The sequence below is a fragment of the Myxine glutinosa genome, chromosome 3 (genome assembly GCF_964187855.1).
Source record: "Myxine glutinosa chromosome 3, kmMyxGlut1.1, whole genome shotgun sequence".
Taxonomy (NCBI): Eukaryota; Metazoa; Chordata; class Myxini; order Myxiniformes; family Myxinidae; genus Myxine; species Myxine glutinosa.
Window position 1 is genome coordinate 105369161 of NC_136263.1, and position 16515 is coordinate 105385675.

Consider the following 16515-nt stretch of genomic DNA (forward strand, 5'->3'; position numbering starts at 1 on the left):
GAGTGATGGAAATGAATGTAGAAGGAAGTAGAGGACGGGGAAGATCGAGAAAGACTTGGCTAAAGATGGTCGAAGAAGAAATGCGGGCAAGGGGGTTAACAAGGGATGCAGAAAATATGGCAAAATGGAGAAGATTGTCATGGGGACCGCAAGGCTAACCCCCGCTCTTGCAGGGAAAATGGGTTTTAAATGCCTGTTGTTTGTTATTGTTGAGGTCAAATAAATCCTACGGTGAGACGTCTCTACTAAGACACGAAAACACACAACGGGAAAGATTAAATAAATATAAATGTTCTAAGCCAGCCAGCACTCAGCTTTGCATCTTAAATGGCCTCTCGGAGCCTGGTGGTCATTGGAAGTCTGTGCAGCCACCCGCACAGGAAACGTTCCAACAAGTGGCACCGAAAACGCCCAGGCGTGAGCAAGCAGCCAACCGGCCCTTCCTTGCTTCCACTGCCAAGCAAGACGTGGCTCTCTCTTCCCCTGAAAAACACCACAGTCAACAACACCCCCTCCTCCAACGTTGCATAAGTTCCAAAGCACCGACACGTCTCCTCACCAGCGCACCCGAGACAACAGCGCCCACTCGAGACGAGAGAGAGCGAGGGAGAGGGATGCATCCTCCGTTGTCCCTCGCTGACGTCACTCCCTGACCAATCCTGACATCCCATGGCTCCTTAACCAGTCACAAAGCTCAGGGTGTGGTTTCTGTGCTACGTGTCCTTAGAGGCGGAGTGTAGCCGCCTTCGGAAATGTTTGGATGACGTCGGTGGTCGTGGGGCGGGGTTTACTTGCCCGATCGTAATGTCCTGTTATACTGTCAGCATGATGGTGCGAATGGCCGTTGTTGTAATTGTTGTTGTAATGGTGGCCCTTTTTGATGAAATAAAACATAAGGGACAAATCACAGGGGCAATTACACATTGGGGATTATCCTTAAGCCCTACCTAATTCGCATAGCTCCCCCCCTCGTATGGAGACACATATACGATCTTATTCTATACAGATTCCCTGCTTAGTTACATCGAGGTGGGCTACCCCTTCGTGTCACACGGTCCATGCCAATTTGCACAATCCTGACCACTAAAGTATGTCATTACCTACCCCCACAAACGTAATACTACTTCATCGTCTTGTTTTTTTTTTCTTCTGATGTTGACAATAACACCACAGTTTTTAATTGATTGGTGCACTAAACTACCGGCTGTGTTACAAACCAAGGGGAATGGTTTCCGAATACATCTTGTGTCATCCCTCCTTACCCCCAATCCTTTTTAAACCTCCACCCCACAAGGGGAAAGATTAAACTCCCTCCCTAGGCTCCACCATAACCCTGTCTAGTCCAAACCTCTTGCAGGTTATGGCGTTTTCTTTTTTGACACCTTTAATTAAAGCCAACTTGTATAGGTAGCTTATTCGCTCTTGGAGAGCTCCAATCATCATGGGAGAGCAAGTGTTGGTGGAAAGCTTGGAATTCTGATCAACGAAGTATTGGCACCCTGTCAGATCGTCGGAGGAATATATTTGTACCTGGTTCTTAGGCTTTTTCATTTAATCAAGTCTGAACTCCAATGACAGGGTCGTGTTTGGCTGATGGTCCGGAATAAGAATGTTACTTTACCAATTGAATGGCAGCCACCATTGGCACTTTTATCATAAAAACATTAACTGTTTGTTCTGCAGAGAACCCGTGCCCTGATCAAGGTGACATCATACAGATCAAGCTGAGTGAGCACACAGAGGTGCTGCCCAAGGCCGACGGAACAGGGAGCACCACCATGCTCGTGGACACGGTCTTCGAAATGAACTATGGTACAGGCCAATGGACCAGACTGAAAAAGTACAAGCCCATAACGAACACTTCGTGACCCTGGCATTTGTTCTTCGATTTATTTCTACATTTAATTTGTTTTTCTCCTCCAACCTACATCTCCATTCTCATGCTCTTTTGGGAAACCAACGTGAAGAAGATTTCCCCGACTTCTTTCCCTGAAGCAACGGAGATGAGATTTAAAAAAATCTGTGCTTTGTTATTGGCCCATCAACACGACTGTCATCGTAATACGTGCATAGACATGTTCTTGATCTCACGCAGGTATACTACAGACCCCAAGAATCGACGTCCATTACGGCTTTTGATCGACGTGCTCAGTGTTGAGCACGAATGGAGCGTTTATTTTTCGATTACTTGCTTTTCAAAGACCGGTGCTAATGTAACCAACACCATTTCTTGTAAATGGCGCACTGTCTCTCTGTCTCTCTATCTCTTACTGTCTCTTTCTCTCTCTCCCCCTCTCTCTCATTCTCTCTCGCTCTCTCTGTCCCTCTCTCTCACACTCTCTTCCTCTCTCTCTCACACTCTCTCTCTTCCTCTCTCTCACCCTCTCTCTCTCTCCCTCTCTCTCTTCTTCTCTCTCTCTCATTCTCTCTCACACTCTCTCTCTGTCCCTCTCTCTCACTCTCTCTGTCCCTCTCTCTCTCTGTCCCTCTCCCTCATTCTCTCTCTCTGTCCCTCTCTCTCACACTCCCTCTCTCTCTCTCCCCGTCTCTCTCTCTGTCCCTCTCTCACTCTGTCCCTCTCCCCCTCTCTCTCTCTGTCCCTCTCTCTCACACTCTCTCTTCCTCTCACACTCCCTCTCTCTCTCTGTCCCTCTCTCACTCTCTGTCCCTCTCCCCCTCTCACTCTCCCCGTCTCTCTCTCTGTCCCTCTCCCCCTCTCTCTCTCACTCTCTCTGTCCCTCTCTCATTCTCTCTCCATCATCATCATGGTAGCTTTGCCAAGCACCAAGAACATCCGACCCTCACCTTCTGTTTGTCATGTTGCCGCTGCCCAGGTTATCCAATGTGAATCAAAATAAAACGTAGTTTGTTTGGAGCTGTGTCATCCAGCTCTTTCAAAGACTACCTGAGGTTTCATCCATTTACATGTTCCCTTTTTAAATCTCTCTGGTTTAAGGCAATCATGGCTATTTAGGAATTCCTTTTCAAAAAAGAAGGCCTCAGTTATTTAAATAGCTCTTTCTAAAATGCAGGAAACAAAGGGATTCCTTATTTGTCACCGTTTGATCCGCCTTATTCATTGGTTCCTCAATGACGTCAGAGTAGAAATGTGGATTTAATGGGAAGCTCCAGCGTAGTATTAAAACGTTTGCGAAACCAATAAAAAAAAACATTTTGTGATGGAAATTTGTCATTTCTACATTTTTTTTTTGAAAGTTTTACTTGATGCCGGGAGTTTTAGTTCACATAATTTAAATCTGTAATGATGTGGATCAGATTGATGCGGATCAAATTTGGCATCGCCATGAGCACGCAGTTCACGGTGCTGGAATCCGAGGTTTAATCCCCATTTACTTCATTGATTTGAACACTGTCTCCTAATGCCTTTGTCCAAAATGTAATATATGTACAAGCTCGCCACATCAGCCTTAGATACTGGAGAAAAATAAAATTCAGTTTTGTGAGGAGGTTGTCAATAAAAGTGTATCTGCATTTTTTTTCAATTTTTAACTTTGTCTCAATGAATCCATGATGGAATGTTTACTACCTGTACTCCTCCATCACAGACTTTCTTTTTACTGCGAAGGATGTGAAGTTCTTATCTTTACCAGGAAGGAGTTGAAATAATTTGAAAAGACAAGAATCGAGCGTTGTGGAAGAGCTGAAGAACACAAGGTGTGAGGCTGCCACGCAACACTGTTCCTTGCGGAGCACCAATCTGACAGCTTGTAGTTGGCCTGAGAATTTAACCCAGATTAGACTGTTCAAAGGTAACTGTAGACCTCTGCTTCATCCTGTCAGATGATAGAAATTGGGACGATGTAATGCAAGGGGTAATTTTGGAACATGTTACACGGAAAGATCATGGGGTGAGTGCGGGTAAATTGCTTGATCAGTCGGACGACAATACAACAGGCATTTTAAGGCCATTTTCCCTGCTAGAGCGGGGGTTAGCCTTGCGGTCCCCATGACAATCTTCTCCACTTTGCCCTATTTTCTGCATCTCCCCTTGTTAACCCCTTTGCCCACATTTCTTCCTCGACCATCTTTAGCCAAGACTTTCTCGGTCTTCCCCGTCCTCTACTTCCTTCTACATTCATTTCCATCACTCTTCTCAACCAGTCACTTTCATCCTTCCTCAACACATGACCAAACCATCTCAAACTGTTTCTCTTCACAGCATCAATCACAGGCTCTATTCCCATCAGCTTACGCAATTCATCATTTGTCTTCCTTTCTCTCAACGATACTCCGCACATCCACCGAACCATTTGCATTTCCACCCTTTCCAGCCTTCGTTGCTGCTCTACATTCATTACCCATGTCTCGCTCCCATAAATCATAATACTTCTCACACATGCAGCATACACCTTTCCCTTCAGCTTCAACGACACTCCCCTCCTCGTCAGCACGCCACTCAGTTCCCAAAACTTCTTCCATGCACATCTCACTCCAGCAACCGTTGCTGAGTCTGATCCACCTTCTCCATCCAGCATGTCTCCTAGGTAACAAAATGTTTTCACACCTTCCAGCTTCACGCCGTCTCCAAGATCCAACTCAACATTTCCTCCATCTGCAGCTCCCTCTGTGCACACCTTACACTTGAATGTAGCTGCCACACTGGTTAATGACCCCCTCAAACCACTACATTTTTGATGAACCCACTCAGCGCACATTGTACATTGAATGGAGTTCACTCCGACACCCTTCCTGCACACAGCACTCGGCCACTTCCCAGTTCTTTCCTCCTCACATGCTTTACCACTTGCCATCACCTTCGTATTTCCGATATTCACCTTCAGACCTTTTGTCTCCATACATTCCTTCCACTTGTTCATCTTTTCCTTCAGTCCATCCATACTTTCCGCAATCAATACCAGATCATCTGCATACAACAACTCCCACGGTAAACCCTCCTTTACGTTCTGAACCAGCACCTCCATCACAGCTACAAATAGTAGTGGACTTAGTACCGACCCCTGATGCACTCTCACCTTCACCTCAAACTCACCACTGTTCCCGTCCTTCGTCCTTACAGCTGTGCGTGCTCTTTTGTACATTGCCATCACTACTCTGATCAACCATTCCTCCACTCCTAACTTCCTCAATGCCCATGTCAATACCTTGCGTGGAACCCTATCGAATGCTTTCTCCAGATCCACAAACCCAAGAAACAACTTCTGCCTCCCCTCCATGTACTTCTGCAACTGCCTCACAATGAAAAGTGCGTCTGTCATAACTTCCTGGCATAAATCCAAACTGCATTTCGTCGATCTTCACTTTCTTCCTTTTCCTCCTCTCCAACACCCTTTCCAATACCTTCATTCCATGCTCCAATAACTTTATCGCTCGGTACGAGCCACACTGCAGAGGGTCACCTTTCCCCCTTGTATAGAGGGACGAGGGTACTCAGTTCCCAATCCACTGGAATGCGGCCTTCTTTCACCACCAGATTACAGATCTCTGTCATTCTCTTTACACCCCAACTTCCTGCTGCCTTCAACATATCTCCCACAACTCCCGTCGGCCCTCCCGCTTTTCTACTCTTCATTGCTTTTATCGCTTCCTCAACTTCCTTCTCAGTTATCTTCTCTGCCGGTCCTAAAACTGGGTTACTCTCTATGTTGCCATCCCATTCATTCTCTATTCAACAGCATTTCCATATATTTTTTCGATCTTCCTTTAATTCCATCTGGGTCGACAACGATTTGTCCCACTTCATCCTTCAAGCAACTCACCCCCATCACATAACACCTCTCTTTCGCTATCTGCTTTGCAATTCTGAATACTGCTCTCTGACCCTCTTCCGAATCCAAGCGTTCTTCGAACATTTTCCTACATGCCTCCTGCGCCTTTGCTACCACTTTCTTTGCAGCCTTCTTGGCTGCCTTATAACTTTCATGCTCTGCTGTTTCTGCTCCCGTACCCTTCGCCTCCTGCCACTCCTTGAACGTCTTCCTCTTCTCGTCAATCCTCTTTCCAACTTCATCATCCCACCACCATGTTTCCGAGTGCCTCGGTGGTCCTTTTGTCCATCCACATACCTCACCAACGGCTCCCAACATGCTATCTTTCATTGACATCCAACCACTTTCAAGCTCAACGACATCATCCTCCACCCTACTCAGCCTCTCTTTTAATGCCTCCCTTACTGTCACCTCTTTCAACCTCCACACCTTCATTCTCGGTTGGTACTTAACCCGCCGAGCTCTCCTCGCACCTTTCACCGTTATGTCGCAGACAACCAAGTGGTGCTGTGAAACAGCCTCCTCCCCCGGGATCACCTTTGTGTCCCGGAGTTGCCCCCTATCTCGCCTACGCACCATCAGGTAGTCAACGGTTGTCGTCGACCCACCTGACGTGTATGTAACAAGCTTATTATCCTCTTTCTGGAATTGAGTATTACAAATCAACAAATCAGCTCCATCAGCAAACTCCAAAATCCTTTCACCTTCTCCATTTCTCACACCATATCCGTAACCCCCATGAACTCCCTCAAAACCATCCATACTCCTTCCCACATGTCCATTTAGGTCTCCTCCTACCCTGCATCGAGGGTGATATGGGAATTTTTGTTAGATCAGTGAAGAAGAACTAGAAAGATAGAAAAACCACGAACCTGCCCGTGGTGGGAGTGTGAAAGGCCACAGAAAGCCTTTTGTGTTCATGTGAGTTTTTGATAAAATATTTGAGGTTGACACTGATCTTTGTTCAATGGGATCCTAAAATTATATATTTTTTCATGGAATTTATGTCATGTTGTATAGATCCGTTTAATTATCAGCAGTCATCTCGATCCTGATGTCTGTCTTCATCTACACTACAGTGCATTCAGAAAATATTCAGACCCCTTCACTTTTTCACATTTTGTTATGTTGCAGCCTTATGCTGAAATCGTTTAAATTCATTTTTTCCCTCATCAATCGACACTCAATACCCCATAATGACAAAGAGAAAACAGGATTTTAGAAAGTTTTGCAAATTTATTAAAAAGAAAAAACTGAAATATCACATTGACATAAGTATTCAGACCTTTAACTCGGTACTTAGTTGAAGCACCTTTGGCAGCAATTACAGCCTCGAGTCTTCTTGGGTATGACGCGACAAGCTTTGCACACCTGGATTTGGGGATTTTCTGCCATTCGTCTCTGCAGATCCTCTCAAGCTTTGTCAGGTTGGATGGGGACCGTCGGTGGACAGCCATTTTCAGGTCTCTCCAGAGATGTTCGATTGGGTTCAAGTCAGGGCTCAGGCTGGGCCACTCAAGGACCTTCACAGAGTTGTCCCTAAGCCACTCCTGCAGTGTCTTGGCTGTGTGCTTCGGGTCATTGTCCTGTTGGAAGGTGAACCTTCGGCCCAGTCTGAGGTCCTGAGCGCTCTGTTTCAGGTTTTCATTGTCCCCCGTCGCACAGCGGAGCGAAAGGGGGACTATGTTTTTCCCCTCCGTCCGTCCGTCCATCCGTGCGTGCGTGCGGGAGTGCGTGCATAAGCGAAGGACTTTATTCGAATTTGGTGTGTGGGTGCAACCCACGTCAAAATCCAAGATGGCCGCTGCCATGTATGTCTGAACCTTGTGAGCTGAATATCTTGAAAAATAAGCGAAGTACCAACGTCTAATTTGGTGTGTTGGTGTATCTCGGCATAAGGAAGAACGCTATTGAAAATTGGGTCGCCACGTCAAAATCCAAGATGGCCACCACCATATATATGTCTGAAACTTGTGAGCGAAATATCTCGAAAAATAAGCAAAGTACCAACTTCTAATCAGGTGTGTGGGTGTATCTAGGCATAAGGAAGAACGCTATTGAAAATTGTGTCGCCACGTCAAAATCCAAGATGGCCGCCTCCATGTATGTCTGAACCTTGTGAGCGAAATATCATATCACAGCATGTTTTCTGCGTCTTCCACTTTGTCAACTCACATCACTTCACCGACGGGGGACCTAGGCGTAACGCTTGTTATGAATATCTCTGTACTTTGCTCCGTTCATTGTTCCCCCAACCCTGAGCAATCCCCTAGTCCCTGCTGCTGAAAAACACCCCCACAGCATGATGCTGCCACCACCATGCTTCACCATTGGGATGGTATTGGGCAAGTGATGAGCGGTGCCTGGTTTCCTCCAGACAAGACGCTTAGAATTGAGGCCAAACAGTTAAATCTTGGTTTCATCAGACCACAGAATCTTAGTTTCTCACAGTCTGAGAGTCCTTTAGGTGCTTTTTTGCAAACTCCAAGCAGGCTTTCATGTGTCCTTCACTGAGGAGAAGCTTCCGTCTGGCCACTCTGCCATAAAGCCCAGATTGGTGGGGTGTTGTAGTGATGGTTGTCCTTCTGGAAGTTTCTCCCATCTCCACACAGGATCTCTGGAGCTCAGCCAGAATGAAAATCTGGTGCTTGGTCACCTCTCTTACCAAGGCCCTTCGCCCCCGATTGCTGTTTGGACGGGCGGCCAGCTCCAGGAAGTCCTGGTTGTTCCAATCTTCTTCCATTTAAGAATTATGGAGGCCACTGTGCTCTTGGGAACCTTCAATGCAGCAGAATTTTTTTTTGTGGGCTTCCCCAGATCTGTGCCTCGACACAATCCTGTCTCTGAGCTCTGCAGGCAGTTCCTTCGACCTCATGGCTTGGTTTTTGCTCTGATATGCATTGTCAGCTGTGAGACCTTGGTGTGTGCCTTTCCAAATAATGTCCAATCAATTGAATTTACCACAGGTAGACTCCAATCAAGGTGTAGAAACATCTCAAAGATGATCAAGAGAAATGGGAGGCACCTGAGCTACATTTCAAGTGTCATAGCAAAGGGTCTGAATACTTATATCAATGTGATATTTCAGCTTTTTCTTTGGAATAAATTTGCAAAACTTTCTAAAATCCTGTTTTCTCTGTCATTATGGGGTATTGAGTGTAGATTGATGAGGGGAAAAAAATTAATTTAACCGATTTCAGCATAAGGCTGCAACATAACAAAATGTGAAAAAAGTGAAGGGGTCTGGATACTTTCTGAATGCACTGTACATGACCAAACGTATGTGGACACCCGAACATCACACATCTCATTCCAAAATCATGGGCATTAATATGGGGTTGGTCCCCCCTTTGCTGCTATAACAGTATAACAGCCTCCACTCTTCTGGGAAGGCTTTCCACCAGAACAGTGGTTCCCAAACTGCGGGGCATGACCCCCAAAGGGGTCGCGAGCCTTTTTCTGGGGGTCATGGAGGGTCCAAGATTTTGAGGAAATTTTTAATGATATTTAGGTCGAGATCAAAGAACACCAGCTCAAGCGGTCGAGATTGGATCATGGAACAGGAGTTCTCTTTCAACACAGCAAGATCGTCGAGGCCTCGTACAAGATCTCCCTTCTTATCGCGAAGCAGAAGAAGCCACACACGATTGGAGAGACGCTCGTTAAACCTTGCATGGTAGAGGCTGCTCGTCTTGTCCTCGATCAGAACTGTGTCAACAAGCTTAATCAGATAAGTCTCTCGGACAACACAGTTAAGCAGCGCATCGATGACATGTCCCAGGACATCAAACTTCAGGTGACGGAGAAAATACGACTCTCTCCCTTCTTCGCCATCCAACTTGATGAGACCACAGACGTCGCGTCGCACAGCTTCCACAGCTTTTGGTTTTTTCTGGGTTCATCTCTGAAAATCAGGTGGAGGAGGAGTTCCTCTTCTGCAGCCCACTGATAACAACTACAAAGGCTGAAGATGTCATGAACATGGTGTCCAACTTCTTCCAAGAGGAAAAGCTCTCGTGGGCAAAGTTGGTTGGTGTCTGCACGGACGGAGCTCCCAGCATGCTCGGCTCCATGTCAGGATTTGTGACTCTGGTCAAGAAGAAGAACCCGGATGTCATTACAACACACTGACTGATCCACCGTGAGGCTCTTGCCTCCAAGACGCTCCCTGCTGCTCTCAAAGTCACCTTGGAAACTGTGATCCGCATCGTCAACCATATCAAAGGAGGGGCACTCAACACCAGGCTGTTTCGTCAGTTGTGCCAAGACATAGATTCTGCCCACCAAGACCTCCTCTTCAACACATCTGTTCGTTGGCTGTCAAAGGGCAATGTTCTCGCCCGTGTATTTGAGCTCTTTGATGAATTGCAGGTATTTCTGGCAGCTCAAGGGAAGAAGACGGAGCAGTTGTTAAAGGACATTCGAGAGCCGTTTAAGTGTAGTCTTGCCTACTTGGCAGACGTGTTCGAAGATTTGAATGGACTCAACCGGCAACTACAGGGCCCAGATACCACCATCATAATGCACACCGATGCCATCAAGGCTTTCCTCGACAAGCTAGCTCTTTGGGAGAGGAAGGTCGAGAGGGGAAATGTAGCTTCCTTCCAACGTCTGACTGAGGTCGTCGGTGAAGAACCACTTGCAGAGGAGCTGCAACAAGAGATCAAGGAACACTTGTCAAGCCTCCAAGAAGAGTTCAGACACTATTTTCATGAGATTGATGCAAATGAGAATGCACAGCTGAAACTTGCCCGCAATCCTTTCCGATGCACTGTGGACGATCTTCCTGATGGCATACAAGAGGAATTCTTGGAGCTCATCAACAACACCGCAGCCAAAGAGGAGTTCCAGGAACAACAACAGTTCAGCAGCTCTAATTGCTGGGCCAAAATGCTTTCCGCTTTCCCCAAGACCAGCGAATTCGCCCTGAAGGTTCTCATTCCTTTCTCATCGACTTACCTCTGTGAAAGTGGTTTCTCGACTCTCCTGGTAATCAAATCAAACGCCCAAAACAGGTTGGATGCTGAAGCAGACATGCGATGTGCCCGATGTGCCTTGAGCCACAGACCCGCGTATTGATTTGCTTGTATCAAAAAAGCAAATACATCCTTCTCATTAAAATACATGATTAAATCAATCCTTGTTAATAAACATGAATAATTTTTTTTTTTGTTTGTTATTGCTTTCTCTGCTGTGATTAATCTTTAAAATGTATCTGCGCCATTGGGAATTAGTACATTTTCAGAAGGCTTATAAAGGTGGGGGTCATGGTAGGTTTGGTACTACTGAAAGGGGTCACGTACTGGAAAAGTTTGGGAACCCTGCACTAGATGTTGGAACATTGCTGTGGGGATTTGCTTCTATTCAGCCACAAGAGCATCAGTGAGGTCGGGCACTGATGTTGGGCGATTTGGCCTGGCTCGCAGTCGGCGTTCCAATTGATCCCAAAGGTGTTTGATGGGGTTGATGTCAGGGCTCTGTGCAGGCCAGTCAAGTTCTTCGACACCGATCTCAACAAACCATTTCTGTATGCACCTCGCTTTGTGCACATTGGGGGCATTGTTATGCTGAAACAGGTAACGGCCTTCCCAAAACTGTTGCCACAAAGTTGGAAGCACACAATCGTCTAGAATGTCATTGTATGCTGGAGCGTTAAGATTTCCCTTCACTGGAACTAAGGGGCCGAGCCCGAACCATGAAAAACAGCCCAAGAACATTATTCCTCCTCCACCAAACTTTGCAGTTGGCACTATGCATTCGGGCAGGTAGCGTTCTGGCATCCGCCAAACCGAGGTTCGTCCATTGGACTGCCAGATGGTGAAGCGTGATTAATCACTCCAGAGAACACGTTTGCACTGCTCCAGAGTCCAATGGCAGCGAGCTTGACACCACACCAGCCGACGCTTGGCATTGCGCATGGTGATCTTAGGTTTGTGTGCGGCTGCTCGGCCATGGAAACCCATTTCATGAGGCTCACGATGAACAGTTGTGCTGACGTAACTTCCAAAGGCAGTTTGGAACTCGGTAGTGAGTGTTGCAACAGAGGACAGACGATTTTTACATGCTTCAGCACTCGGCGGTCCCGTTCTGTGAGCTTGTGTGGCCTACCACTTCGTGGCTGAGCTGTTGTTGCTCCTAGACGTTTCCACTTCACAATAACAGCACTTAAATTTGACCGGGCGGCTCTAGCAGGGCAGAAATTTGACGAACTGACGTGCTCTTCAGTACGGCCCATTCTACTGCCAATGTTTGTCTATGGAGATTGCATGGCTGTGTGCTTGATTATATATACCCGTCACCAACGGGTGTGGCTGAAACAGCCGAATACACTGATTAGAAGGGGTGTCCGCATACATTTGGTCATGTGGTGTATCTGCCCATATAATTCTCAAATCAAACTCGTTTTGTAATGAGTGCAGGATTACTATGGCAAACCCCTTCACATCAGCACCATCACCTTCATCATCTATATGCCACAGTCCCCCACCCACTCCAGGTCCCCTCACACCCATCTGGTTCTCCCTTCTCCAATTCCATGTGCATCTACCCTGCTCATTCCATGTCCCCTCTCCACTCCCCTCACATTTTGTCCCTCTCTCTTTCCCCTCCACCCTTTTGTGATAACCAAAGTACCAGCAATAGCTCACCTACTCTTCGCGAATGAGAGTGGGATCTTTAATGGCCAACAAATGCTGGCAGAATGGAGGCCCGTTTAACATCAATCCTGCGAAACACCTTGACGACTGTTTATAGCTGGACCCAGGCTAGATAGTTATAATAGATAGGCTAGATAGATAGATTCCAATCCAGGCAGGCTAGATAAAACAGGCAGGCCAGGTGTGTGTGCACCTCCAAGCCATCCAAGCAGCCTCATGTACTACTCTCATCCCTCTAACTGCCCAGTACCTTTGGTTGTGCTTTCTCATCTCTACCCGAAGCATGTAGCCTATTACCCCCAGCATGTAGTTTATTACCCCCAGGCATGTAACCTATTACCCCTAATCATGTAGTTTATAACCCCAGACATGTAGCGTCTTATTACCCCAAGCATGTAGCTTATTATCCCAGACATGTAGCCCATTACCCCCAGGTATGTAGCCTATTACCCCCAGCATGTAGCTTATTACCCCCACACATGTAGCCTATTACCCCAGACATGTAGTCTTATTACCCCCAAGCATGTAGCCTATTACCCCCAAGCATGTAGCTTATTACCCCTGGCATGCAGCTTATTACCCCCAAGCATGTAGCCTATTACTCCAGACATGTAGCATCTTATTACCCCCAAGCATGTAGCCTATTACCCCCAAGCATGTAGCCTATTACCCCCAAGCATGTAGTTTATTACCCCAGACATGTAGCCTATTACCCCCAAGCATGTAGCCTCTTATTACCCCCAAGCATGTAGCCTATTACCCCCAAGCATGTAGGTTATTATCCCAGACATGTAGCCTCTTATTACCCCCAAGCATGTAGCCTCTTATTACCCCCAAGCATGTAGCCTATTACCCCCAAGCATGTAGTTTATTACCCCAGACATGTAGCCTCTTATTACCCCCAAGCATGTAGACTATTACCCCCAAGCATGTAGACTATTACCCCCAAGCATGTAGATTATTACCCTCCAGGAATGTAGTTTATTACCCCAGACATGTAGCTTCTTATTACCCCCAAGCATGTAGCCTCTTATTACCCCCAAGCATGTAGCCTATTACCCCCAAGCATGTAGTTTATTACACCAGACATGTAGCCTCTTATTACCCCCAAGCATGTAGACTATTACCCCCAAGCATGTAGACTATTACCCCCAAGCATGTAGATTATTACCCTCCAGGAATGTAGTTTATTACCCCAGACATGTAGCTTCTTATTACCCCCAAGCATGTAGCCTATTACCCCCAAGCATGTAGCCTATTACCCCCAAGCATGTAGTTTATTACCCCAGACATGTAGCCTCTTATTACCCCTAAGCATGTAGACTATTACCCCCAAGCATGTAGCCTATTACCCCCAAGCATGTAGCCTATTACCCCCAAGCATGTAGTTTATTAACCCAGACATGTAGCCTCTTATTACCACCAAGCATGTAGCGCAAAGCAGGGTTAAGCAATCGGATCACTCTGTGTTCCTATCAGTGTATTTCTATGATCCAGGAACTACTTATTTTCAATTTGATTCCACAGTATATTTAGAACACTAGGGCGTGCCCGCACGTACGTGCTTGCCCGTACGTGCGTGCAAAAAAACATGCGTGCAAACAACAACAAAAAAAAACTTTGAAACCACATGGCAGTAACGACCACAGAACCCCCCCCTCTATTTACATGAAATGGTTTGGTCCATTCGCAAAGCCAAAGCGAACGGCTTGCGAGTACGGTGACCATACCTTGGGAACCACTTGTCCGATTAATTTCAAACCTTGAAAAGGCACATCCTCGGGTCCCCAGCAATATACCTGGCAAGTTTCAAGTATATCGGACCGGTAGTTGTCGAGAAACAGCGGTCGCATACAGACAGACACACACACACACAGAGATTGCTGGAATTATATAGAGACCAGGGCGTGCCCGCACGTACGTGCTTGCCCGTACGTGCGTGCAAAAAAACATGCGTGCAAACAACAACAAAAAAAAACTTTGAAACCACGTGGCAGTAACGACCACAGAACCCCCCCCCTCTATTTACATGAAATGGTTTGGTCCATTCGCAAAGCCAAAGCGAACGGCTTGCGAGTACGGTGACCATACCTTGGGAACCACTTGTCCGATTAATTTCAAACCTTGAAAAGGCACATCCTCGGGTCCCCAGCAATATACCTGGCAAGTTTCAAGTATATCGGACCGGTAGTTGTCGAGAAACAGCGGTCGCATACAGACAGACACACACACACACACACACACACAGAGATTGCTGGAATTATATAGAGATGAATAGGAACACGAATCTGCCATTTCGGAGTACCTCAGCTCTTAATTTGACAAATTGGACAGCATCTTCTCCCGAGCGAGTGCGTATATGCCTCAAAAAGCAATTACCTCAATCTCTGTCAGTTAAACAAAGTTGAAAATCATTCCAGACAAGAGATTTCCTGGCTTAGGGACATTATAAAGGACACACAACAGGATCAAAGAACTAATGTAACATGTTAAATAAAGTGGTGTAAAAGACACTGCATCAACGGCAGTAAACTGCCCATTCAATGACTTTTTTTTTTCTCCAGCCTTTAAGACTTTTTATTCTATTTCAATTAAATTATATATTTGAACACAAGAACACAAATCACCTTGTTTGTACTTCCAAAAACTCTCAATTTAACATGATTTGAGCAAGATTGTATGCTGTCCTGACCAATCCGTGCGCTCGGAGGGCACAGAGTAATAGCGGGATTCAGACAAAGATGGCGGCGTCTAGTGATGCACCAATTTAGCTAACTTCGTCCAAAAGGCGTTTGTTTCGTAACTCCTTCTCGAAGATCGTTCCAAAATCTTCAGTTTTTTCGAGAAGAGATGGCAGAAGGTTCAGCTCTGGTCTGTTCCGCTCGACCCATCGGCTTCATGAGGTTACCATCATGGTTCTTATTCAAAGTTTACGAACAAAGCCGATATACATCGTGCTCGGTAATGCAAGAGTTGAAAAGACTCTTCCTGAGTCCCTTTTCTCAAGGCTGCGTGGGGTAAGGTGTTCTATGAACTCTAGCTTGTGTCCTGTAATAACATTCCTAACAGTGATGAGCATTTACCACTCATAGAGCATCCGGAAGGGCATCGTCAGGAAGGGCATCCGGCCATAAAAACATCGCCTCAAAAAGGGAACCATGATTGTCATGGGGCCCGCAAGGCTAACCCCCGCTTTAGCGGGGAAAATGGCCTTAAAACGATCATTCATTCAGAGCAACATAACCACCCATCACAACTCCCTCTTCCTCATGTGCACGATTTAAACTGTTACCATGCCAGTTGGTTGGGCGTTGGTAAGCAACTCTTCACCAATTAATGCTACCAGGTAAATTCTTCAAAAAGCTGGTTCACCCTTATGTACAGATTTATAGGCAGTTACTATACCTATCCTCTCATCCCTGGTACACTGAATCATGTCATGAGGCAGTTACCTTCAAACAACTTGCCTTCTGTTCCTGGAAGGCAACCTCAGATCACTCCACAAAGCCCATGAGTGTGCATACATTTAGTACAAGCAGAAAACATCCAGCAAACCTTATTTATTGTTTTAAACACAGAATCAAGGCTCATGGAAGAGCGAGAACACTGAACGGATGAAGACACAACAGGACAAAAGGAACAGTAGAGGGGGAAGGAAGGAGGAGAGGGCATCAACAGCAGAGTTGAAGGACAAAATAGAGGTAGACTTGGATAAAATGGGTTGGGGGAAGAATGGCACAGGAATTTATGCACGGGGTGGACGGGATGGATATAAAAGGAAAAACTGGAAATTTTTGAGGTTTGGTGGTGACGTGGGTAGAAAATATGGTTTTTAATTGGGGACGATCGCAGATGGTGGTTAACAGCTGTTTTGAAGAGATGGAGGGAAGAATGAGATTCAAGAGAATGTGGAAGTTGGTTCCATAGGTGGGGAGAAAAGAGGAATGAAGGAGTGAAGGTGAGCAGAGTCTTGATTTTGGCAGTTTCACCAGAAGAGAGTTGCTGCCAGATATTGTGTGTCCTGCAGGAATATTTGGAGGACAGACCACAGATAGAGCAGGGGGAGCAAGGCCGGAGAGGAGTCGGTAGAAGACAGAAAGACTGCCTGCGGT

The 16515-nt window shown here is 46.2% G+C and overlaps 1 protein-coding gene and 1 pseudogene across 1 annotated transcript in view; both read left to right on the forward strand.

Annotated features, from left to right (window-relative positions):
* NELFA (negative elongation factor complex member A) overlaps window positions 1-3497 on the forward strand; it is a 63122-nt gene extending 59625 nt beyond the window's left edge. The window contains exon 11 of the mRNA XM_068110270.2: window positions 1684-3497. Coding sequence (XP_067966371.1) covers window positions 1684-1868 — 185 coding nt within the window. The 3' untranslated portion in view covers window positions 1869-3497. The remainder of the gene's footprint in view (window positions 1-1683) is intronic.
* Window positions 2766-10826, forward strand: LOC137424184 (protein FAM200C-like; annotated as a pseudogene).
* The last annotated feature ends 5689 nt before the right edge of the window (window positions 10827-16515 follow it).